This window comes from Montipora foliosa, chromosome 11, assembly GCF_036669935.1.
Source record: "Montipora foliosa isolate CH-2021 chromosome 11, ASM3666993v2, whole genome shotgun sequence".
NCBI lineage: Eukaryota > Metazoa > Cnidaria > Anthozoa > Scleractinia > Acroporidae > Montipora > Montipora foliosa.
Genome location: NC_090879.1, coordinates 37181771 through 37208165, shown reverse-complemented (window position 1 = coordinate 37208165; position 26395 = coordinate 37181771). Strand labels below are relative to the sequence as shown.

The window sequence follows — 26395 nt, the reverse complement described above, 5'->3', positions numbered from 1 at the left end:
GCTGTAGCCGTGAAAAACATTCCACAATGTAGAGAACTGTATTCCGTTATCTCTCTATAGCATGTCGGGCATGTGCTAACAGCTATAAACAACAACAAAATATTTTTTTTTCTCGTTTTACAACCCTGCCAAATTTATAAAAAGATTTTTTATAACTATGTATCTGTCTCTTGTATTTTCGACAAATAGTAATTAAATACACAAAAAGAATTTTTTTCACAGACTTACACATATCTGGGTGGTTTAAGAAAAACACATTTAACAGTAAAAAATAGTCTGTGCTAGAAAAGGGTGAAAAACAATCACTGCATATATACAGCGGTATACATGTATCTATAAAAAAAAGAAAAGATAAAAAAAATTCTGGTGTCAAAAGAGGTTTTTTTTTTGTTGGAAAAGGGAGGGTCAGTGGGTGTAAATTCACAATAAAAAAAGACAAATCTGGTTTTAATACAATTTTTCATTTAAAACAGCTTTAATGCTTAAAGGTTACCAATATGTTGGTTCCATTATAAAAAGTACATTTTTTATCGGTTCTACATTTACAAAATTATGAAAAAATAATCAGATTACACCTTTATGAAACATCACTCATCCTTAGTAAAACGTAAAAACTTATTTAAGGGTTTACAGCTATGACACCATAAGAAATAAGTAGGGCGTTCAAACAAATTATGTTTTCTACGACAAAAAATACACCGTGTTCTGTGTCTAATAGAGATTTGTGAATAAGACAGCATAAAATTTTGTATTACAAACGGAACATACAAACATATCCACTGAAAAAAATAAAAAATAAAAATTGTCTCATTACAAAAAGGAACCTGGTTCAAAGATTTTAGAAGAAATGACAACGATACCATTTACAATGTCTACATACTATTGTAGCTAAAGAAGGGGTGGTGTAATAAAAAGCAAAGGAAAATTTACTACAATTATTACAATGATAATATATCTTAGGACACGACAAACAATAGACGTAATAATATATTCCTTTAATGTCAATACATCGATCAAGACGTTTCTCATTTGCACAAAAAATACGTATTTACCCGTGTATAAGTCGATCCCATGTATAAGTCGACCCCCCATTTTTGATGGCAAAAAAAGCAATTTCTTAATTTCTTTGCTAAATGTTCATGGGATACTAATCTTGCATTCTTCGATTTCTGGAACTGTGGATTCAACAAAAAATTAAGGGCCTCAAGGGCTTAATAGTTTTGTGGTTCAGCGGTTGTTGTATATGCGGGCATTTTGTCCTTGAATTTCGAAAAAGTTCTCAGAAAATCGAACATGTAAACCTCAAACTAACCTGTTTAGTTGTTCAAGGATAAAGGGCTTTAGAGGATAAGCACAACATCACAGAAGCAGGAGTCAATCTTTGAAAATAACTTCAAAAACGATGCGAAACGTGCAAGGTTTATTGGTGCTTGACTTATAATTTCTCACATGGCAAACGAAAAAAAACTTGTAAACCAAACAATACAAAGTTTGCAAAAGCATTTAAATCATCCAGGTTTGTATAAAGAATAAAAAACAATCATTACCAACCAGCATTTTCAGGCAACACGAGTGACGATGATACTTGCACGCAAACGCGAGGTATTGCCCCAGGTTACTAAGCCGTTGAAGGATCGCATTTTATTTGAAGAAACAAGAATGTTTTTGAGAGGTTTCCGCCTTTGGAAAACGAAAATTTCCAGTGTCTATTTCATATTTGTGCTTGTGAGTATCTTCAACATTTAAGTAAAACAAATCCTTTTTCATTTCAACTGGAATTGCTTTTACATTCATTTTGAAGTCTTTCGTCCACTGCGTTTGTTGTACCCAAAGACCACATTATGATGTTAATTTTGAATAAATTATTTAGCTGGAACTTGGCTCGAAATCTTTGACCCATGTATAAGTCGAGAGCGATTTTTGGAGCTTCTTTTGAGGTCATAAAAGGTCGACTTATACACGGGTAAATACGGTACAAATTTAAAAGAATTATAAAACATCACTGAACATCATCACCGTATCACAATAATCATAATAGCAATAACCGCAAGTAGGTTGTCCGTAAAACCAAAAAATATAATAAGTGTTTCTGTTACAGTAATAACACCTATCAACAATGTCGTTATCTTCTGAAAAAATACAAACACGGATTACAATAGAAATTAATCTGTGTATTTTATTCATGGCATAATGTTTAATTTTCTTATTTCGTATTGAAATATGAGGCAAATCTAAACACGTAAAACATCCATCACACAAGCCAAAAAAAACTATGAAAAAAGTTTTATTTTATTTTGGGCTAATAGAACACCAAAATTGTTTATTTTTCATGTGAAAGAAATGGCAAGTTTCACACAAAGGTAGAAGGGAAAGAGAATACCAACAATCGTGTTTTATTATGCGATTAGATAATTTATGACATCAGTGACATCTCTGATCTACATAAAAAAAATAAACTACAACGAATTAATCAAACAGGCACTTACACTTCAAACAATGGTTGATATAAAATGAAGATACCATGTGTGCTATTTCCTGTTTTACGAATTCCCTACATGTTAAACATATAAAGCCTTCTGATGGTAAACTTAGATGTACACGAAGTTTCTCTATGTAAACATAATGATTGTTTATTTTTAATAAAAAAATACTAGTTTTATAGAAATCAACGTCAGCATATTTTCTAACGATAGCCTCCTCAGTAAAATAATCAATGACAATTAAATTATATATATTTTTAAATCCTAATCGATTTAAAGTGCCCCTGTGACCAAAAAGTCAATTCATATTTTTCTTTGGATTTCAAAACTATGTTAACAAAACACTAAGTGACCCACATTTTAAGCCTTGATTTCAAAAAGACACCTCTTTATTTGAACTGTAATTTTCCTATTTAATGGTCCGCCATTACTAACATTATGTTCTTGAGAGAGCTGGATCGAGGAGAAAATGACGTCATAGGCTCACTAGTTTAAGAATGCAATACGTGTGTATGCCGCATAATTAATATGCAGTACGGGGGTTTTGGGCTTTCAGACTTTTAAACTCACGCTTTGCATATATAATAAGCTGCGTTCACATGCTGAAATTTTAAGCTAGTGAGCCTCTGACGTCACTTTTCCCTGGATCTGACCGTCTGAGGTCCAATCGGTCAGTTTTGAACCTGAATAATGGCGGATCATGAAATCCAAAACTTACACTCAAAGTAAACGACCTTTGGATAAAAATCAAAGCTCAAAATTTTGCCAGTCAGGTGTTAAGCAAACACATTTTCAAAATCTGAAGGAAAAAAGTAAGTGGTTTTTTTGATCACAGGGGCACTTTAATTCATGAAATAAGTAAAACAATTTTTGAAGCAAAAAAGGGTCATGTTTCGTTCAATCATAACCGTCCAGTCTTGCGGTTCGTAATAACGTTTTTACAAGCTTGGCTATTTCTTTTGTGTTCTTTTTTGCTCGCAACCATTTCGAAGCGCAAAGTTTACCATCGTTTAGAAATTTGATGGCCATCAATAGACACACTATGCTACAAAAACCCACACAGCCGTGATTAGTCTTGTTAGGATTCACTGCACTACAGAACTGAGGTGGAGGTAGTTGTACGCATCTGCTGAATCGCAAAGACCACATAATGTCATGATCTAAAAAGAATCACACCACAAATTGTACATGATCGCTATTAAAAAGATTTGTGTTTATTAACACATCTACATGCTGCCAATTGTTTTCTAGACACTGAGAGCAAATCATCACGCTACAATTGGGGTGTAGAGAACATCTACGAAAGGGTTGTTGTTGGCACGTTTCTTTTTTTAGTGAAACGCGACACAACACACACTCACCATCTCTACCTCCATTAAAATATTTCGAATTGACCGTTTCTATGTGTAAAGTGTGACAGTCGTAACATAATCTGACATGTGATTCGTAAGTCACGCAATAATGTAATATTAAATGATTACGTAAGTATCATTTCGACAAAAGTCACATCTTTTTGAAATCGGTCGAAAACCTAAGAAAAAATACCAAAAATATTAAAATCAGTTTTATGACAAAAACAATTACAATTATCACATTTTAAAATTATCGTGAAATCATGTGTTATTCGCCAGACACGTCTTTCGACAATTGTATGGCAAAAATCACAACTCATAAGCTAAAAATAAAGCAAATAATGCCGTAGATTGAAAATATAAGCATAATGACCGTTCACGACAAGTAAAAAAAATCGGTTTTTAATCGACTTCGGAGGTTGTTATTTGATGATTATTATCATACGATAATATAGTCAGATAATAATCGGAAAACAAAGAGCTGCTTTTAAAATGAAGAGCAATTCTATCAAAGAAATGGGGAAAGCATGGTTTCTAAGAGGTAAAAACGGTATCTTTACTAGCTGACAAAGGGACGACAATATTTCGGCATAATCTAAACTTTTTTTTTTTTCAAACGAAAAAAACGAGACATACACAGTCTATTTCTCAAACACGCAATCCCCCTAGAATTCCAATATTCTATACGCTCACTAAAATCCACAAACAAAATCCGGTCGGTAGACCAATTATTTCGGGCTGCGAAGGCCCTACAGAAAGACTATCATCGTTTGTGGACAAATTACTACAGCCGATTGCGCAGTCACAGAAATCGTATCTTAAACAACACACTTCATAAACTTTATAGAGAAGACAAAGGTCCCTCAAAATACTATTTTGGTGTCTATGGATGTAACAAGCTTGTATACACACATACCGCAAGAGGAGGGTATCACAACAGTATGCAAAGCATACGAAAAATTTCACAACTACAACCCTCCCATCCCATCCCACAATCTCAAAGAAATGCTTTGCCTTATCCTTAAAGAGAATTCATTCCAATTTATTGGAAAAAATTACCTCCAGACCCATGGAACTGCAATGGGTACGAAAATGGCAGTTGCATTTGCCAACATTTTCATGGCGGAAATAGAAACAAAATTGATAAACCAAAGCAACACAAAACCAATAAAGTGGAAACGTTACATTGACGACATTTTCTCATTGTGGGACTCCAACATAAAGGAAATAAACCTGTTCATAAAACAAGCTAACAACTTCCACCCTACAATCAAATTCACGGCTGAAATCTCAGAGATAGAAATAACATTACTCGACACAATCATATCTAAAGGAGAAAGATTCAGAAACAAATCGATCCTTGACATCCGAACACATTACAAGCCGACTGAAACCTTTCAGTACACACATTTTACCTCGAGCCACCCACCAGGCATTAAAAAAGGTTTTATTAAAGGAGAAGCCCTTAGACTCCTTAGAACAAACTCTTCTGAGACAGCCTTTAATGACAGTATCACCAATTTTAAATCGCGCCTCATTGCGCGCGGCTATCCTCACAAGATGATACAAACAACGTTATCAGAAGTCCACTTCGCCGGAAGACAGTCGGCACTCCAACAAAAAGCAAAAGCACGGAAACAAATCTTGCCATTTGTAACAACATACCACCCATGGGTGGGTAACCTTAAAATATACTCATGCTAAACTGGGACTTAATACAAAATCAGCCTTTGCTGAACACTATCTTCAAGAATCCGCCCATCCTATCGTACAGAAGAGGTAAATCTCTTTCAGACAGGCTAGTTAAAGCTAAGTTATGAAGGCTACATTCAATTACAACTAAATCATGCAGGGAGTCCGTATAGGCCTGTCACTAAATCGGCCACTGAAGGCTACATTCATCTACAATTAAATCACACAGGGAGTCCGTGCAGGCCTGTCACTAATCTTTATCCAAAAGTGCCATTTTTCCACAAAAACCAGTGCAAGGATGAATTGCTTTACGCCCCACACCACAACAAAAATCCAGAGGAACAAACTGTAAGCATTTTAGATGATTTAAACGTCTATATTTGGCTGAAAAATTCAACAATAACAACCCATTTTCAATGGATTGTAATCCTCATCTTCGTCACTAGACGACCAATTTAAGGTGGTACCACATATCCTTTTATTGTTTAAAGTCAACGTCACTACGTGTTGATCGTTCAATGGCATGTGACACATTAGACATTTGTCTGTAAAAAAAAATGTGGAGGGTCAGTCTTTTTGTTTTACACGAAATCCTACTCACCTAAGTTTTTATTTTAGTATTAGCCAATTTTATTGTCGATTCAGTGTAGTATTAATCAATTTCTTATCATCGACCTACGAATCAACGAATTATTTCTGGTTTAGTAACGTTTTATATACAACACGCTTTTATGGACTGACCGTCCACATTTCACGCATCATACAGACACACTATTTCTATTACAGTTAAACACATTTTCCCATCCTTGTGGTATAAAGAGACATGCGTAGTACTTAGCAATCATTATTGCATCATTATTTATTTTATTTATTTATTTTTTATTTAGAAAATCCCACCGACTACAGAAAAGTTACTATGAGACAGTGAGGGGGCACGCGAACGGACTCTAGGTCCCAACGAGGGGACCCGCAGATAATTAGATAAATGTATATAAAAAGTAAAAAGAAAAAAGAAAGATAACAAAAAACTAAATAAATAAATAAAAACATTAACAACAATTAAGTCTCCCTATTGAACGACAGTTAGGACAAATAGTTTTCCAGTTTTGGTTTCAAAGTCACAATCCAGTTTTTTAAAGTAGTGCTCATATAGCCTAGTGCCTAGTTTTAAATAACTTAATAGAAGGTGTCTGCCTAATTGACAAAGGTAAATCATTCCATAAGTAAACAATTCTAATAACATACGAATCCCTGAATAATGATATGCGAAAACGGAGGAAATGACGAAGATTTAAAGAACTGGCAGCTCTTCTAGTACGGCCAGTAGAAAATCTAATAAAGTTACTAAGCGGAAAATTAAGTAAACTATTGACGCCCTTGTAGAGAAAAAGAAGATCGCGGCAGTAGTAAGTAACTAGGTAGCAAATTTAAAGATACTAAGCGAGATTTATAACTAGGGTGAGAATTAGGATCCCGGTGACAACCTAAAATATAGTGTGTAGCACGTCTCTGAACACCTTCAAGTAATTTGAAATCTCTAATGCAAGACTGAGGGGCCCAAACCTCACTGGCATAGCCAAGCTGAGATCGAACAAATGCTAAGTAAAGCAACCTTTTACGGTCAGCCCCTAAACACGCACTGCCAAAGTGCCGCCGCAAAAAGCCAAAAAGATTTATTGTATAAATCTAGTTTCTGAATGAAAATCATAATTGAACAAGAAAAAGGACATGCTAAAAAAAATTAAATAAATTAATAATTATTATAATAATAATAATAATAAGCAGCACATCTTAAATATTCAGTGACTGTTCCATTTATTTTATTTAAAGCAAAAATAGGTTGGCCTTCCAAGACGTTAATCCACGTTCCACAAAAACCACAAGGTACAAAAGACACTAAAAATATAAGATTTTTTATTTAATTTTGCAATGTGTTGTTTCATTAACAATACTTCATTCTGCAAAACATCCAATCTATCTTTCAATATGTGAAATGCTTGTCTACACAGGGTAAGATTAGATAATAAGCCATCTTAAAAAAATTTTTTTTTTAATCACCTATATAACGAAATTCAACTAATCGACGTTCATTTCTACACGATAAACAACAAAACAAGACACCAATTAAATCATATTTAGTTGGTTCTAAACAAAAGAAACAAGTTCCCCATTCTAAAACAAAATAAATTATTTTTTATCAATCACATCAATGTTTAACACGAGCTCAAAAATATCTTTTAGTTTGTTACTCATGGATTGTATTTGCGTTTCGAATATACGTTGCCCCATCAATAAAGTGCTCAATAACTGAATGTTTATATCAGATTCATCGAGTCCTATGCAGTAAATTTTAAAAAGAAAGACATTGATCGTAAAATATTTGATTATCCTTTTTGGGACAGTAAAGTAAAACCGTAGTAGCCATGGTTAGTTTTTTGATTTTGATTTAAATCGTTTTTTTGCCAATCGCGTTGATACCCCCAGTGAAAAGTCTTATTTTGTTTCACATAAGCTTGTCTTTTTTGGCGTACGAATTTTATGTAATCCGTAGTCAAATCTTTTCCGTATCTCCCTTCCACATCTGCCGCTAAACCAAAATTGCATTTACTGCCACGGTCTTTTTTCACATACCAACCGCATTGAAAAAGAAATGGCCGTGTAACAACATGTGTTTTGTGGCATAGGGGACATTGGCCTTTTTTTCAGTGTTTTTCGTGTGTTTATATTTATATTCCACCAAACTTGCTTCGATTCCGCGTTGACACTTGGGTATTTTACCATTTTTACACAGTTTAAAACGTTCTAATACATGGACGGCTATCTTGGCTAACGTCGATCAATATTCACCAGTTGTATTACACCACGGCAATTTACATTTGCCGGAACACCACACATTAAGATTTTTTTCATCCTCACGTAAAGAAGTAGGAAGGAACTTCTTTAATTGTCTCACCATTTTGAGTCGTATCCGCATTAGCAACAGCGCTAGTAGAAGCTTCTGCATCTGCATCTCTCTTTCTTTTCTTCTCATTGGTGATCTTAGATCCAGACGCACCCAGTTTCACATCATCATCAACTCCACCACTATCATTATTACAAGGGTCGTCACTAGTTTCTTCTTCCTCGTAATAATCAGCCATTCCTTCTTCTTCTTCTTCTTCTTCTTCCTCCTCATCATCATCACCATCTACCTGTACCTCAGCCTCATCATCCACAAATGTGTCATTATCTCCTCATCATTACCATTTTCACCATCCATGATATCTAATAGAAAAAATTATTATTTATACAAATAATTTATTTTATAGAAAAAACGTATATTCATGAAAAATAAATCACTCACTGTCTTCATTTTTTTGATTGGTCGTGCAACCACAACATCAGAGTCCATCGTGTCATTATTGGCTGGGTTGACGAGAACAAGATCTGCATCATCAAACTGCATGGATTTGGCCATCTTGTAGCCGAAATTGAAATAAAAGCAAGATTTGATCGCAACGAAGAAACAAAAGCTTAGCATTCCTCTCCTTCAATTGGTTAGTTTTAAGATCAACATGGTAGTGTTTTTATGGATGCTCAAAAGACAGAATATTTTATTTGTATCGATAAAATGAATTTTAATGGGTAACTCTCTCTTTGAAAATATTACAATATAACCATTAACTAGCAATCATCTTCCATGTTTTGGTAAAATATGTTCTGTGTTTGGGAAACGTTTGTTTACTACGCGTTTTTGTTTCAATATCACTTCCTTTTTGATATGGTTCGTTAACAAATACTGGCATCAAATAATCATCACCTATCTCGGGTTTAATTGGTGTAAAACCCTTAGGAGCATACATCTTACTTAAAAAATCAAGATTTCTATCTGTAGATTTTTTTGAAACCGTGGAACCATCTTTTTTCATGTTATTTAATACAGATGTCTGAAGGTCACCCATATCAGTAGAATGTTTTTCTTCTTCGATGATGCTTGTGGTTTCTTGTGTGGGAAAACCAGTGGGGTGGTTAGCAGTATTGATCGATTTATAATCTGGTTGTACCGTGGGTTGTCTTATGACACTAGAAGCGGTTTGACATGTCATGTCATCTCGCTTATAATTAGGAAAAGCAGCTCTAGCTATATTGTCACCACATTGTTTTAAAATACGTCTTTTAAAACGTATCAGTAATTCTCTCGTGATTCCGTTTGGAAGTGGAATTTCATTGAGCCGTTTATCCTCTTCAAGTTTTAATATCGATCGATATAGATTGAAAGCACACAATGCTTGAGATTGACCAGTCACATGTAATTTTATGATAGAAATATCATCCACACTCAATTCCGGCGTCTTTATTTGGTTGACACTAGTTTCATTTATTTTTTCACGAGTTGTTGGTAAATCTTTTCGTATTAAACCATGACCCATTTGGTTTTTTTCTTCTTTTTCTAATTTTTGTTTTCTTTCTTGGCGCAGATGTTTAGATAGCCGCGATATTGGTGTTCCTCTCTTACCACGAGTGTTATTCGTCATTAGTAATATCGGGTTTAAAGTGTCCCACTTTTGCCAAGAGATATTTGCCCACTGCTCTTGCCAGAGGTTTACTCTTTAACAGAGCCGATCTTCGATTCGTCCACTTGTTCTGATACCGCGAAAAAGCTTTAAATGCTGCACTTTTCTTTCTGGCTTTTATCAATACCTGATGTTTTCCGTAATTGTAAAATAATAAGGCTAATGCCACATGAGGTAGTTTTTCGTTTGGTAATGGCTTGTCATTATAAATGAAGTCGTATATTTCTGGCCAATACTTATCAAATATCTGATGTGGTGTCGAATATTCGCTTTCGCTTCACGAATGCCTCTCTGTTGGGATTCGATCAGTAATATTGTCATAAAAATAAGAAACTAATTTATGTACATCATCACCCCTGTATTCCTGATAGTCTCTCTGATATGGTCGGAAAACGGTGACTGTTCTTTTATTTTTAAAACCGTTATTGTCCATAAATGATTTCGATTTAAGGATTGAAACGCTCAGTTAACCCTTCCTCTGGTGTTACATACGACCAAAAAACGATCTTGCATGTACTGTTCCGGGTGTAGATATATAAATACGTAACCACCTCGGCTGGCTATCTTCAAATTACAGTATTCTAGTAAAACGTTCACATCTTGTTTATCTGTAAGAAACTTATGGAACCATTGATGCAATGCACTGTGTTCTGCCGGGAAATGAAAGAAAAAAATCCCGACGCTTGAGATCGTAATGCCGTGGCATTTATCGAACAAGGGTAGAGAGCTTGTTGTGTGATGAATACTAACATATTTAAATGATGTACAATTTCGGTCAAAATATCAATCATATCATCGCTCGTGTAGAGTTGGTTCATCCAATCATCAAATATTAATTTGGTTGTTGTTCGTTTTTTAATATTTTGTACCAGTTCTTTGATTTGTCGTTTAGTGGGGAAAGTAGAGTAAAATTTCACACCGGCTTCTTTTTCTAGAGTGTCGAAAGGTCGCGATTACCATGCGGATCCCTTAAAATAATGAATATTGTCCAAGGAAGTGTCTTGTTTCCATTCACCATTTTCGTTTTTAACGGTTGCATGTAATATTCTGTCTATGAAGTAGAATTTTAGCTAATAAAGTCGTTTTACCCACCATGGTGCCTCCTATGAAATAATATACGCCTGGAGAACGTATCTTTAAGGGTTTCTTCATTTCCACATCATGTGAGGAGAAAATTTTTTTCCAGGAGATGTATCTTTCGCTTCGCACAGACTTAAATTTTCTGCTAAAATCTTTTCTAAAGCACTAGAATGAGTCGCCATCTTGTTTTTCTCTCTTTAATGAAACACTCAAAGTAACATATAGGTTTATAATCCTTGATTCACATACAGTACTGTGCAAAAAGAATGCAAACGAATTTCGTTGAAATTCCCCGAAATATCATTGAAATTTCATTGAAATTTCGAGATTCATCGGACGATCTTTTGAAGAAAATTCGTTGAGCAATACAAAAAGTCGCTAATCTAAGAACGATATTTCGATGAGATTTCACCAGTAATGAAACGAAAATTTGCGTAGCTAAAAGAAAAGTCGCAATCCCGAAACGATATTTGGTTGAGTGTCGGTAAGCGTACATGTATTGTATTTACATGTATGAATAAGTGAAATTGACAACTGTTCACACAGCCCTTCGATTACCTTCAAAACAATTAAGTTTAGCAATTAAACTGAGTGTCAACACAACCGGAATGAAACTATTCAAAAGAATTGACAAGATATTTCAAAAACCTATAAGCTTATCGTTTATCTGATCGATAGTTTGTCTATGAAGAGATACAACAGTGTGATGCTTTTACCATTTCGATGGCAATAACGTGCGATCTAAGCTTACATTTTCCTCTCTCGTCAAATCCTTCAACTGCCGTTTATCATTCAGAAACAACTCAACATGTCAAGTCTCCTGTCTAGGTGTGGTGTTAACCTCCGCTGCTGTAAAATGAATGCTTAGCTTGCGCCAGTAACGTCAAGAAATGCCTTCAAGTTCCCTCTCCCTCGTGGACTGACGCCATTTTGGATTTCATTCCATTGCTTACCGTCCATTTATTATATGGCTCTGTCTCACAAGGACTGGGAACTGCCAAGTTCACGAAAATCGATATTGACTGCGGTCTAGATTTTCCCATCTAGTCCGGCATCTAGACCGGCAATGTTTTGCGGTGAAAAGATGCAAACTAAAATGAAAAAAATATAGAGTATTTTCTTCTACCAATATTTATTTATGGAAGTGCCAAACAGCATGATGACAAAAGAGAGGATGACGAGCAAACTTTGACCGAATTATGTTCAGCTCATCGCCACTTATCGGCGTTATGGTTAAATTGCGATGCAAGACTAAACGCGACTTTGAGACCACATTACCGCATTGTATCGGCGGCTAGTTGGCAGAAAATATTTTCTGACTCGTAGTGACGTAGCCGAACAGGAGAATATATTGTCTACCAACTAGCCGTCAATATAGTGTGGTAATTACATTATAATGACAAAACACAGATTTTAATGTCACCTATTTATTGCCAAATACAAATACAAGAATAGAAGAGCAAAAATAAAAATATATATTTCTAAACCTAGATCTATCAAAATACATTGTGCCTATTGTTAATAGTTAAAAAAAAGCTTAAGCTTGTCTATTTTTATTTCTGGTGTTCTGGCATCTCTTGCCGATGCTAATTTTACAATTTTCCCACATCCTGTTCAGCTCCTCAGAATTTCGGCACTGGTAGCTGAATGTCTGCCAAACTTCTGCTGCAAAAAAAGAAACTATGGGCAAGTTTCGTGCCGAAATACGTAAAGGAACTACGTCACAGTTTCGGTCTCTTGAAAATTCTCCATCGCAAACTATCTTTCTTCCTTTATGATTTATTATCGTATCTTTGGTGTCCTTTTATCTTAATTGTACTTAATTTTAAGTTTTCGTTCAATGAAATGGAAATTTTGTATCGCTATGTTTTTTCCCTTCTAAAATGCAGTATATTCATGTTAATAATAGTATGTTTCAGAAGCCTAAACATAATTTGTTCTGGTGCCACAGACCGGCGTTTTCAATATGTAAACTAAGCTTACCCTTTATCGCAGCTATAGTCCTATGGTCAAGAGCATCAAAGTCTTTTGTGCCGTGAACGGTGGAGCGCATTAACACCTCCTTTAAAACAGCTTATCCACCAAACGCAAAACAAGTTGTGACGGCCTCTGCGGCTTTGGCAAAATCATATTCTGCTCCTTCTAGTCGGACATCACGACAACCACCCACAGGAACTGTGCCCACTTCTAAAACGGAAAGACAGTTATTAAATGGCTATTTTTACCATAAATGCTACTAGTCTCGCAATCTGATTGGCTAATTTTCTGCCGCTTGTTGATAAGAGTCCAGACGCTTCTCGCGTCAATTTGTCACGCAACACCTTTTTCAGATCACGCTATGAAAAAAACATTTTCTTTGACGTTGATATTGTTGTAAAAAACAAATCGAATGTGCTTTAGTGTTGTCTGCACTCTTATCGACAAATAAATTTTTCAGTGCAAAAGCAATACTCCTACGTGTTCTGCAATGATTCCATTGTTGAAAAAATACTAAACTCTACTAAGAAATCATGCCTCAGACGATAAGTTAAAATGAAGTCTGTCTATTTTAGAGAGAAAAAAAAAAGATCGAAGACTGCATGCTAATCAAAAAGCGTGTGTTTTGTCATACCTGGCACTTCTCTGTCCATCGGGTAAACATCTTCCAGAAATCTGTCCACTTCCGGAAATAATGGAGCTGCTGAAAGGACTGATGAAATGCCATGGTCTGATAGAGGAGCCCTGGAATAAGCTGCTGCCCTAAAAGGGTATTCCACTGAAGACGGCCTGGTACCAACATCTGGGGTAGACACCTGCTGTGGCTGCTGTGGCTGCTGTGGAAGGCTCTGCGAATTCAAGGATTGCAACAGTTGGTCCAACTTTGCCTCTTGCCTGGCGAAAGAACACTCCAGCCGTTCCAGAATGGTTCTCATCAGCCGAATTTCTGATGCTGACTCAAGATTTTGTTGGCGTTCCTAAAATAATAATAAACATTATGTTGGTGACCACACTATGTCTTGCGAACATTGCCCCTAATAATTATATTGTTTGCAATTTACTGACATTGATATTGGAAAGTACTTTAGTCTAGATTTATTAATGTTATGATGTTATTCATTGTCAATAACAGGACAGCTGCATTAAAAACTGACGTAAATTTGTTTTTTACGATAACAAATTGACAAACTGTTGGCTCTCGCTCGTTGAAGCGCGCGACGCATCGCATTCATGAGTCGTCTGTCTGCATATTGACGATAAAAATTAGCCAATGAGCACGTGAAAATTTCTGCTGTTATCGTAAAAAATATTTTGTTCATGATGGCGCAATAGGAATTACACATGACTAGCGCGCGCTATGTTCTTCAGTCAGTTATTAATTAGGCCAAATATTTGTGCACAAAAGATAAACTGACTCAAACCTGTCGTTTAGCCGAAGGAAAAACCACTTTTTACCACGAAAAGGTCTTAAATCCAGATTACAATCACACAGGAATTCAAGCTTTTAGTTTCCGTAGAAACTGTTGTCTCATTAGCGGGTGAAACAGTTATGTAGAAACATTTAGTTAAAGTTGAGCTAGGTAAATTAACCGCCGTATCGATTTAAGAGGCTGATCTTGAATGCAATAGCCCTTCATTAGAACAAAGCACAGGCTTCCCAATTAAGCAGTGTCTGTACACAAGAAGTATAAACAAGGGTTACTTACAGTGCTTGTGCTGTCTACTGTGTCGATGGCCTTCATTATAATTTCTCCGACATGAGACTGTTCTACCTCGGTCTCAGAATTACTGTCTTCTGGAATTTGCGGGTAACTGTTTAGCTGTTGTGTCAGCTCATGCGGGCGAACTGGAACTAAAGCTGATGACAGCGGAAGATCGTCCTTGGAGTCAGAACTCTCACCCTTCGAATCTTCAATGAGGGAAACCCTGTTGGGTGACTCAGCAGCAAGGATCTGAAACATCAAGTAAAGCAATCAGTATACGGCCCATGATAGTCACAACTCTATTTGAGTAATAACTTATTATAGCTTCCCAGACAGCAACAGTTCGCAGAACTCAGAATAACTCGTTTGTTATAGTATTTTCAATAATGCAGAAAGCGATCAGTCACATTTAACACAATAAACAAAGTAGCTGACTTGATATACTATTAACAAATAGAATGTGGCACAAAACTTTATGGGGTTTTAATGCTCGTGATTGTAGCGGTATTTTCCTCCACCAGCCGAAAAGTTCCCGTAAACATTTACTCAACTGGCGGGATTATGCATTTAGAAAAACTTATCTTTCGTTCAAAAACAAAAACGATGAAATTAGAAAACAAACGTTCAGAAATATAATGATGAAATTTGCCTTTGGTACACACAGGTGTAGCCACCAAAAAGCTTACCGAAAATGATCGTCTGAAGGTAGTAACAGCGACAGTAATTGTAACAGAGTGACACCGATTACCGCTTTTTTCCTCGATATGTTGTTTTCACTCATCAACTGCATGTAGTTTTATAAAAAACGAAAATGTTTTTATCACAAAACTCGACTTCCTGAAAAAGGTAAAAATTAAAACCCACCAGGGAAAAACTAGTGTTTCACAAAGGGAAAAAATTAGTCCCACCAAAGGCAAAAATCACCGATCCGTAAATTTAAACTCCCGCAAAAGTTTCGGCATGAATGGAATTAAGGAAATTTAGCGAAAAAACATAACAGTTGTTAAATACATACCTTTCCTTTTGGTTTCTGCTTTGGTTTCTCCTTTGGTCTCTCCTTTGCTGGCTCTTTTCCCTTTTTGCTTTCTCGGGTGATTCAGTTATGTCAGACAGCTAAAAAAAAGGGCAAATAAGCAGCGTTAAGTACAGTCACAGGCATCATCAGTCATCAGTTTGTAGTAAGAGTAAATAAAAATATTAACAAAGAAAAGGAAAAAAGGAACAGTGAAAATGCAAAAAATACGACTTACCAGTTTTCTGTTTGCTTTTGCTCAACGCTGGGAAGAGCTTGCTGGACAGGAGTAGGGGCTGGCTCGTCAACTAATGGATAGCAAGTCTAGGCTGCTGAATATTCCTTTTTTGACTTGCCCCAGATAACACGGACTTGCTGACCCTCCTTAATCGGCGACGGTTCTACTATTGCAGTCCGAAAATTTTCAGAATAACAACCTCGACTGCAGGTTACTCGAACAATTTTCTTGTTCATGATTTTTGAAGTAATCGTAGAGTAGCGTACCAAGAGATAACTGAAATATTTTTAATGTTGACCTTTTTATAGCAAGGCCATTTGGATCACAAACTCTGTATTATGATTGGCTTCTGTAGTTGTTATTGTCATGTTTACCGCCTTGTTGTTATTTAGATTTATAAGAAACAATAGAGTATACAAACCAATTTACTAATTACGAAGACAATCAAAAATAATACGTTTGACCTTCCCTTTGCGTGTCAAAAAGATTATACTGTATACGCGCAGCTTCTGAAAAAGTGGTTTCAGATATTTGCCGCAATCATATAAGGAAAAGCGAATCTATTTAACAGATGTACCACTAACAGCTGAAAAAAAATTGAACTACGTCTGAGAGGCGAGGAGGGTGGAAAGCTTGCCGAAAGTCACACCCTATTGTTGAATCGCCTCTATTGAATTTGAATTAAGATGTCCTTTGAAAAGTGTGCCAGTGGGTTTTTTTTCATGATGTCTCGCGACTTCTTAAAAATAAAGTCACACTTTATTGTTTAGTCAGTTCTACTGAATGAGAGAGAAGCTCTTAATTAACCGTGTCAACAAGTTGCTTTGATTTTCTTTTTGTTGTGTTTTTATTTTAATCTGGGGTACACGCTGGGAGGCGTGTTTTCATTCGATTCACATTTTAATAGTTAGTTGTCTACTGAGTCGGCTTCATTGAAGGAATGGCACTGGAGCATGTTAATTAGTGTCAACCAGTGCTGCTTTGTTTGGCATTTTTCAGTGAATTTAACTTTTTTTGAAAGCATCCTGCTGACTCAGTAACTTTATAAAATAGATGATCTTTAGTCTGTTTCATTGAACTAAACAGTCTCTTTAGTTCCGTGAAACAGACATAATGATAATTTTTAATGTTTATAATGCGTTATTCAGGGGCAACCAACGGATCGTTTCGGTAAATTATCCTTTCGGAAGGCCTTTAATCCCCTCCAATTTTCTCAAGAGAAAGTCATGCAAAGTAGTGTTCTTACGTTCTTTTTAAATTTGTTGAATTTACTATTCGATTAAAAGCATTGCTTTCAAATACTAATGTGAAGCGGGATGAAGGAAAGGATTAGAGATCTTACATGTAGAATAGTTTAACAGGTAGGTAGAAGAGGATAAAGGAAACCGTTTCTGTTGTATTGGTCATTGACTTTTCTCAAATTGGTGGCTCCTAAAGAGCCGTTGTTTTTAAAGTCCATCAAGAACTTTTAATACTTGGTTGTGGTTCCACGGAATTCAACCACAGCTGGGATGGCTTTGTACAAGACATGGTCAATATATCTCGCATATTTCGCTGCATCTACCTTCTTCCTCCAGAACTTCTTAATGCGGTCAATCAGTTCCTGTTTTTACCGGGGCTTGACCTTTGTTTCCAGGTAGTATTTTAGCTCGTGCCAGAGGTTCTCAATTGGGTTTAGGTCTAGGCTCTCCGGGGGGGGGTTGATCCCATTTTCCTCAAAGAAGGTTTTGGCTGGTCATGAAGTGTGCTTAGGGTCATTGTCCTGCATGAAGCGGTGATTCGGGAACTGCATATTGATGAAAGGCACCAGATGGCTTTTAAGGATATTGCAGTAAAGGTCAGCGTCCATGATTCCTTTGAAGATGCAAATTTTCGTCCCACCTTGTCTGCTTATTCCGGCCCACACGTGTTATTTCAGTTTTTCACGTGTTTTATACCAACATCTGGGGTAGACACCTGCTGTGGCTGCTGTGGCTGCTGTGGAAGGCTCTGCGAATTCAAGGATTGCAACAGTTGGTCCAACTTTGCCTCTTGCCTGGCGAAAGAACACTCCAGCCGTTCCAGAATGGTTCTCATCAGCCGAATTTCTGATGCTGACTCAAGATTTTGTTGGCGTTCCTAAAATAATAATAAACATTATGTTGGTGACCACACTATGTCTTGCGAACATTGCCCCTAATAATTATATTGTTTGCAATTTACTGACATTGATATTGGAAAGTACTTTAGTCTAGATTTATTAATGTTATGATGTTATTCATTGTCAATAACAGGACAGCTGCATTAAAAACTGACGTAAATTTGTTTTTTACGATAACAAATTGACAAACTGTCGGCTCTCGCTCGTTGAAGCGCGCGATGCATCGCATTCATGAGTCGTCTGTCTGCATATTGACGATAAAAATTAGCCAATGAGCACGTGAAAATTTCTGCTGTTATCGTAAAAAATATTTTGTTCATGATGGCGCAATAGGAATTACACATGACTAGCGCGCGCTATGTTCTTCAGTCAGTTATTAATTAGGCCAAATATTTGTGCACAAAAGATAAACTGACTCAAACCTGTCGTTTAGCCGAAGGAAAAACCACTTTTTACCACGAAAAGGTCTTAAATCCAGATTACAATCACACAGGAATTCAAGCTTTTAGTTTCCGTAGAAACTGTTGTCTCATTAGCGGGTGAAACAGTTATGTAGAAACATTTAGTTAAAGTTGAGCTAGGTAAATTAACCGCCGTATCGATTTAAGAGGCTGATCTTGAATGCAATAGCCCTTCATTAGAACAAAGCACAGGCTTCCCAATTAAGCAGTGTCTGTACACAAGAAGTATAAACAAGGGTTACTTACAGTGCTTGTGCTGTCTACTGTGTCGATGGCCTTCATTATAATTTCTCCGACATGAGACTGTTCTACCTCGGTCTCAGAATTACTGTCTTCTGGAATTTGCGGGTAACTGTTTAGCTGTTGTGTCAGCTCATGCGGGCGAACTGGAACTAAAGCTGATGACAGCGGAAGATCGTCCTTGGAGTCAGAACTCTCACCCTTCGAATCTTCAATGAGGGAAACCCTGTTGGGTGACTCAGCAGCAAGGATCTGAAACATCAAGTAAAGCAATCAGTATACGGCCCATGATAGTCACAACTCTATTTGAGTAATAACTTATTATAGCTTCCCAGACAGCAACAGTTCGCAGAACTCAGAATAACTCGTTTGTTATAGTATTTTCAATAATGCAGAAAGCGATCAGTCACATTTAACACAATAAACAAAGTAGCTGACTTGATATACTATTAACAAATAGAATGTGGCACAAAACTTTATGGGGTTTTAATGCTCGTGATTGTAGCGGTATTTTCCTCCACCAGCCGAAAAGTTCCCGTAAACATTTACTCAACTGGCGGGATTATGCATTTAGAAAAACTTATCTTTCGTTCAAAAACAAAAACGATGAAATTAGAAAACAAACGTTCAGAAATATAATGATGAAATTTGCCTTTGGTACACACAGGTGTAGCCACCAAAAAGCTTACCGAAAATGATCGTCTGAAGGTAGTAACAGCGACAGTAATTGTAACAGAGTGACACCGATTACCGCTTTTTTCCTCGATATGTTGTTTTCACTCATCAACTGCATGTAGTTTTATAAAAAACGAAAATGTTTTTATCACAAAACTCGACTTCCTGAAAAAGGTAAAAATTAAAACCCACCAGGGAAAAACTAGTGTTTCACAAAGGGAAAAAATTAGTCCCACCAAAGGCAAAAATCACCGATCCGTAAATTTAAACTCCCGCAAAAGTTTCGGCATGAATGGAATTAAGGAAATTTAGCGAAAAAACATAACAGTTGTTAAATACATACCTTTCCTTTTGGTTTCTGCTTTGGTTTCTCCTTTGGTCTCTCCTTTGCTGGCTCTTTTCCCTTTTTGCTTTCTCGGGTGATTCAGTTATGTCAGACAGCTAAAAAAAAGGGCAAATAAGCAGCGTTAAGTACAGTCACAGGCATCATCAGTCATCAGTTTGTAGTAAGAGTAAATAAAAATATTAACAAAGAAAAGGAAAAAAGGAACAGTGAAAATGCAAAAAATACGACTTACCAGTTTTCTGTTTGCTTTTGCTCAACGCTGGGGAAGAGCTTGCTGGACAGGAGTAGGGGCTGGCTCGTCAACTAATGGATAGCAAGTCTAGGCTGCTGAATATTCCTTTTTTGACTTGCCCCAGATAACACGGACTTGCTGACCCTCCTTAATCGGCGACGGTTCTACTATTGCAGTCCGAAAATTTTCAGAATAACAACCTCGACTGCAGGTTACTCGAACAATTTTCTTGTTCATGATTTTTGAAGTAATCGTAGAGTAGCGTACCAAGAGATAACTGAAATATTTTTAATGTTGACCTTTTTATAGCAAGGCCATTTGGATCACAAACTCTGTATTATGATTGGCTTCTGTAGTTGTTATTGTCATGTTTACCGCCTTGTTGTTATTTAGATTTATAAGAAACAATAGAGTATACAAACCAATTTACTAATTACGAAGACAATCAAAAATAATACGTTTGACCTTCCCTTTGCGTGTCAAAAAGATTATACTGTATACGCGCAGCTTCTGAAAAAGTGGTTTCAGATATTTGCCGCAATCATATAAGGAAAAGCGAATCTATTTAACAGATGTACCACTAACAGCTGAAAAAAAATTGAACTACGTCTGAGAGGCGAGGAGGGTGGAAAGCTTGCCGAAAGTCACACCCTATTGTTGAATCGCCTCTATTGAATTTGAATTAAGATGTCCTTTGAAAAGTGTGCCAGTGGGTTTTTTTCATGATGTCTCGCGACTTCTTAAAAATAAAGTCACACTTTATTGTTTAGTCAGTTCTACTGAATGAGAGAGAAGCTCTTAATTAACCGTGTCAACAAGTTGCTTTGATTTTCTTTTTGTTGTGTTTTTATTTTAATCTGGGGTACACGCTGGGAGGCGTGTTTTCATTCGATTCACATTTTAATAGTTAGTTGTCTACTGAGTCGGCTTCATTGAAGGAATGGCACTGGAGCATGTTAATTAGTGTCAACCAGTGCTGCTTTGTTTGGCATTTTTCAGTGAATTTAACTTTTTTTGAAAGCATCCTGCTGACTCAGTAACTTTATAAAATAGATGATCTTTAGTCTGTTTCATTGAACTAAACAGTCTCTTTAGTTCCGTGAAACAGACATAATGATAATTTTTAATGTTTATAATGCGTTATTCAGGGGCAACCAACGGATCGTTTCGGTAAATTATCCTTTCGGAAGGCCTTTAATCCCCTCCAATTTTCTCAAGAGAAAGTCATGCAAAGTAGTGTTCTTACGTTCTTTTTAAATTTGTTGAATTTACTATTCGATTAAAAGCATTGCTTTCAAATACTAATGTGAAGCGGGATGAAGGAAAGGATTAGAGATCTTACATGTAGAATAGTTTAACAGGTAGGTAGAAGAGGATAAAGGAAACCGTTTCTGTTGTATTGGTCATTGACTTTTCTCAAATTGGTGGCTCCTAAAGAGCCGTTGTTTTTAAAGTCCATCAAGAACTTTTAATACTTGGTTGTGGTTCCACGGAATTCAACCACAGCTGGGATGGCTTTGTACAAGACATGGTCAATATATCTCGCATATTTCGCTGCATCTACCTTCTTCCTCCAGAACTTCTTAATGCGGTCAATCAGTTCCTGTTTTTACCGGGGCTTGACCTTTGTTTCCAGGTAGTATTTTAGCTCGTGCCAGAGGTTCTCAATTGGGTTTAGGTCTAGGCTCTCCGGGGGGGGGGTTGATCCCATTTTCCTCAAAGAAGGTTTTGGCTGGTCATGAAGTGTGCTTAGGGTCATTGTCCTGCATGAAGCGGTGATTCGGGAACTGCATATTGATGAAAGGCACCAGATGGCTTTTAAGGATATTGCAGTAAAGGTCAGCGTCCATGATTCCTTTGAAGATGCAAATTTTCGTCCCACCTTGTCTGCTTATTCCGGCCCACACGTGTTATTTCAGTTTTTCACGTGTTTTATACCAACATCTGGGGTAGACACCTGCTGTGGCTGCTGTGGCTGCTGTGGAAGGCTCTGCGAATTCAAGGATTGCAACAGTTGGTCCAACTTTGCCTCTTGCCTGGCGAAAGAACACTCCAGCCGTTCCAGAATGGTTCTCATCAGCCGAATTTCTGATGCTGACTCAAGATTTTGTTGGCGTTCCTAAAATAATAATAAACATTATGTTGGTGACCACACTATGTCTTGCGAACATTGCCCCTAATAATTATATTGTTTGCAATTTACTGACATTGATATTGGAAAGTACTTTAGTCTAGATTTATTAATGTTATGATGTTATTCATTGTCAATAACAGGACAGCTGCATTAAAAACTGACGTAAATTTGTTTTTTACGATAACAAATTGACAAACTGTCGGCTCTCGCTCGTTGAAGCGCGCGATGCATCGCATTCATGAGTCGTCTGTCTGCATATTGACGATAAAAATTAGCCAATGAGCACGTGAAAATTTCTGCTGTTATCGTAAAAAATATTTTGTTCATGATGGCGCAATAGGAATTACACATGACTAGCGCGCGCTATGTTCTTCAGTCAGTTATTAATTAGGCCAAATATTTGTGCACAAAAGATAAACTGACTCAAACCTGTCGTTTAGCCGAAGGAAAAACCACTTTTTACCACGAAAAGGTCTTAAATCCAGATTACAATCACACAGGAATTCAAGCTTTTAGTTTCCGTAGAAACTGTTGTCTCATTAGCGGGTGAAACAGTTATGTAGAAACATTTAGTTAAAGTTGAGCTAGGTAAATTAACCGCCGTATCGATTTAAGAGGCTGATCTTGAATGCAATAGCCCTTCATTAGAACAAAGCACAGGCTTCCCAATTAAGCAGTGTCTGTACACAAGAAGTATAAACAAGGGTTACTTACAGTGCTTGTGCTGTCTACTGTGTCGATGGCCTTCATTATAATTTCTCCGACATGAGACTGTTCTACCTCGGTCTCAGAATTACTGTCTTCTGGAATTTGCGGGTAACTGTTTAGCTGTTGTGTCAGCTCATGCGGGCGAACTGGAACTAAAGCTGATGACAGCGGAAGATCGTCCTTGGAGTCAGAACTCTCACCCTTCGAATCTTCAATGAGGGAAACCCTGTTGGGTGACTCAGCAGCAAGGATCTGAAACATCAAGTAAAGCAATCAGTATACGGCCCATGATAGTCACAACTCTATTTGAGTAATAACTTATTATAGCTTCCCAGACAGCAACAGTTCGCAGAACTCAGAATAACTCGTTTGTTATAGTATTTTCAATAATGCAGAAAGCGATCAGTCACATTTAACACAATAAACAAAGTAGCTGACTTGATATACTATTAACAAATAGAATGTGGCACAAAACTTTATGGGGTTTTAATGCTCGTGATTGTAGCGGTATTTTCCTCCACCAGCCGAAAAGTTCCCGTAAACATTTACTCAACTGGCGGGATTATGCATTTAGAAAAACTTATCTTTCGTTCAAAAACAAAAACGATGAAATTAGAAAACAAACGTTCAGAAATATAATGATGAAATTTGCCTTTGGTACACACAGGTGTAGCCACCAAAAAGCTTACCGAAAATGATCGTCTGAAGGTAGTAACAGCGACAGTAATTGTAACAGAGTGACACCGATTACCGCTTTTTTCCTCGATATGTTGTTTTCACTCATCAACTGCATGTAGTTTTATAAAAAACGAAAATGTTTTTATCACAAAACTCGACTTCCTGAAAAAGGTAAAAATTAAAACCCACCAGGGAAAAACTAGTGTTTCACAAAGGGAAAAAATTAGTCCCACCAAAGGCAAAAATCACCGATCCGTAAATTTAAACTCCCGCAAAAGTTTCGGCATGAATGGAATTAAGGAAATTTAGCGAAAAAACATAACAGTTGTTAAATACATACCTTTCCTTTTGGTTTCTGCTTTGGTTTCTCCTTTGGTCTCTCCTTTGCTGGCTCTTTTCCCTTTTTGCTTTCTCGGGTGATTCAGTTATGTCAGACAGCTAAAAAAAAGGGCAAATAAGCAGCGTTAAGTACAGTCACAGGCATCATCAGTCATCAGTTTGTAGTAAGAGTAAATAAAAATATTAACAAAGAAAAGGAAAAAAGGAACAGTGAAAATGCAAAAAATACGACTTACCAGTTTTCTGTTTGCTTTTGCTCAACGCTGGGGAAGAGCTTGCTGGACAGGAGTAGGGGCTGGCTCGTCAACTAATGGATAGCAAGTCTAGGCTGCTGAATATTCCTTTTTTGACTTGCCCCAGATAACACGGACTTGCTGACCCTCCTTAATCGGCGACGGTTCTACTATTGCAGTCCGAAAATTTTCAGAATAACAACCTCGACTGCAGGTTACTCGAACAATTTTCTTGTTCATGATTTTTGAAGTAATCGTAGAGTAGCGTACCAAGAGATAACTGAAATATTTTTAATGTTGACCTTTTTATAGCAAGGCCATTTGGATCACAAACTCTGTATTATGATTGGCTTCTGTAGTTGTTATTGTCATGTTTACCGCCTTGTTGTTATTTAGATTTATAAGAAACAATAGAGTATACAAACCAATTTACTAATTACGAAGACAATCAAAAATAATACGTTTGACCTTCCCTTTGCGTGTCAAAAAGATTATACTGTATACGCGCAGCTTCTGAAAAAGTGGTTTCAGATATTTGCCGCAATCATATAAGGAAAAGCGAATCTATTTAACAGATGTACCACTAACAGCTGAAAAAAAATTGAACTACGTCTGAGAGGCGAGGAGGGTGGAAAGCTTGCCGAAAGTCACACCCTATTGTTGAATCGCCTCTATTGAATTTGAATTAAGATGTCCTTTGAAAAGTGTGCCAGTGGGTTTTTTTTCATGATGTCTCGCGACTTCTTAAAAATAAAGTCACACTTTATTGTTTAGTCAGTTCTACTGAATGAGAGAGAAGCTCTTAATTAACCGTGTCAACAAGTTGCTTTGATTTTCTTTTTGTTGTGTTTTTATTTAATCTGGGGTACACGCTGGGAGGCGTGTTTTCATTCGATTCACATTTTAATAGTTAGTTGTCTACTGAGTCGGCTTCATTGAAGGAATGGCACTGGAGCATGTTAATTAGTGTCAACCAGTGCTGCTTTGTTTGGCATTTTTCAGTGAATTTAACTTTTTTTGAAAGCATCCTGCTGACTCAGTAACTTTATAAAATAGATGATCTTTAGTCTGTTTCATTGAACTAAACAGTCTCTTTAGTTCCGTGAAACAGACATAATGATAATTTTTAATGTTTATAATGCGTTATTCAGGGGCAACCAACGGATCGTTTCGGTAAATTATCCTTTCGGAAGGCCTTTAATCCCCTCCAATTTTCTCAAGAGAAAGTCATGCAAAGTAGTGTTCTTACGTTCTTTTTAAATTTGTTGAATTTACTATTCGATTAAAAGCATTGCTTTCAAATACTAATGTGAAGCGGGATGAAGGAAAGGATTAGAGATCTTACATGTAGAATAGTTTAACAGGTAGGTAGAAGAGGATAAAGGAAACCGTTTCTGTTGTATTGGTCATTGACTTTTCTCAAATTGGTGGCTCCTAAAGAGCCGTTGTTTTTAAAGTCCATCAAGAACTTTTAATACTTGGTTGTGGTTCCACGGAATTCAACCACAGCTGGGATGGCTTTGTACAAGACATGGTCAATATATCTCGCATATTTCGCTGCATCTACCTTCTTCCTCCAGAACTTCTTAATGCGGTCAATCAGTTCCTGTTTTTACCGGGGCTTGACCTTTGTTTCCAGGTAGTATTTTAGCTCGTGCCAGAGGTTCTCAATTGGGTTTAGGTCTAGGCTCTCCGGGGGGGGGGTTGATCCCATTTTCCTCAAAGAAGGTTTTGGCTGGTCATGAAGTGTGCTTAGGGTCATTGTCCTGCATGAAGCGGTGATTCGGGAACTGCATATTGATGAAAGGCACCAGATGGCTTTTAAGGATATTGCAGTAAAGGTCAGCGTCCATGATTCCTTTGAAGATGCAAATTTTCGTCCCACCTTGTCTGCTTATTCCGGCCCACACGTGTTATTTCAGCTGGTGCTTCGGTTTAGGCTTATTTCTTGCAGGTTCGCCAACTTTCCTGTAACACGTACAGCGGAATTGTTCGAGAGAGACTGAGCATTCATCTGTAAAAATGACGTTGTCAAAAGTATCTCCGGTCTCTAAAACGTTTTGGGCGAACTCTAAGCGTTTGACTTTGTTCACATCTTTGATACAGCTGACAGTATGTCGTT

General features: G+C 36.9%; 3 protein-coding genes and 2 long non-coding RNA genes across 9 annotated transcripts in view; 1 reads left to right on the top strand and 4 right to left on the bottom strand.

Annotated features, from left to right (window-relative positions):
* LOC137974833 (protein pelota homolog) overlaps window positions 1–26395 on the top strand; it is a 307290-nt gene that overhangs the window by 272916 nt on the left and 7979 nt on the right. Inside the window, exon 16 of one of the 2 annotated variants that reach the window (XM_068821826.1) lies at window positions 6412–8485. The exons of the other annotated variant lie outside the window; for it this stretch is intronic. Coding sequence (XP_068677927.1) covers window positions 6412–6452 — 41 coding nt within the window. The 3' untranslated portion in view covers window positions 6453–8485. Of the gene's footprint in view, window positions 1–6411; window positions 8486–26395 lie in introns of those variants that run through there. 2 annotated transcript variants of the gene reach the window in all.
* LOC137974836 (uncharacterized) lies at window positions 120–9086 on the bottom strand. Of its 2 annotated transcripts, XR_011117506.1 has the most exons (3): window positions 8868–9086; window positions 8478–8788; window positions 120–4011 (listed from the first exon to the last, which is right to left on the bottom strand). XR_011117506.1 is itself a non-coding variant. In XM_068821830.1 (2 exons), the coding sequence occupies exons 1-2, from the start codon at window positions 8662–8664 to the stop codon at window positions 3378–3380; spliced, it is 450 nt and encodes a 149-aa protein (XP_068677931.1). In that variant the 3' UTR covers window positions 120–3377. The 2 variants fall into 2 exon arrangements, 1 of the variants encoding a protein (XP_068677931.1); XM_068821830.1 differs by lacking the exon at window positions 8868–9086 and having other exon boundaries at window positions 120–3640; window positions 8478–8664.
* On the bottom strand, window positions 11349–15160 carry LOC137975817 (uncharacterized). 3 transcript variants are annotated; one of them, XM_068823014.1, is made up of 4 exons: window positions 14841–15160; window positions 13769–14111; window positions 13141–13344; window positions 11349–12248 (listed from the first exon to the last, which is right to left on the bottom strand). In XM_068823014.1, the coding sequence occupies exons 1-3, from the start codon at window positions 15093–15095 to the stop codon at window positions 13232–13234; spliced, it is 711 nt and encodes a 236-aa protein (XP_068679115.1). In that variant the 5' UTR covers window positions 15096–15160; the 3' UTR covers window positions 11349–12248; window positions 13141–13231. The 3 variants fall into 3 exon arrangements, with proteins under 3 accessions (XP_068679115.1, XP_068679114.1, XP_068679116.1); XM_068823013.1 differs by lacking the exon at window positions 11349–12248 and adding an exon at window positions 12689–12822; XM_068823015.1 differs by lacking the exon at window positions 11349–12248 and adding an exon at window positions 12689–12822 and having other exon boundaries at window positions 13141–13341.
* Window positions 16189–20815, bottom strand: LOC137975818 (uncharacterized). The gene is made up of 3 exons (XR_011117641.1): window positions 19947–20815; window positions 18935–19180; window positions 16189–18205 (listed from the first exon to the last, which is right to left on the bottom strand). It is a non-coding gene; the product is annotated as an uncharacterized lncRNA (long non-coding RNA).
* LOC137976327 (uncharacterized) lies at window positions 20935–25069 on the bottom strand. Its single transcript, XR_011117750.1, has 3 exons — window positions 24042–25069; window positions 23030–23275; window positions 20935–22300 (listed from the first exon to the last, which is right to left on the bottom strand). It is a non-coding gene; the product is annotated as an uncharacterized lncRNA (long non-coding RNA).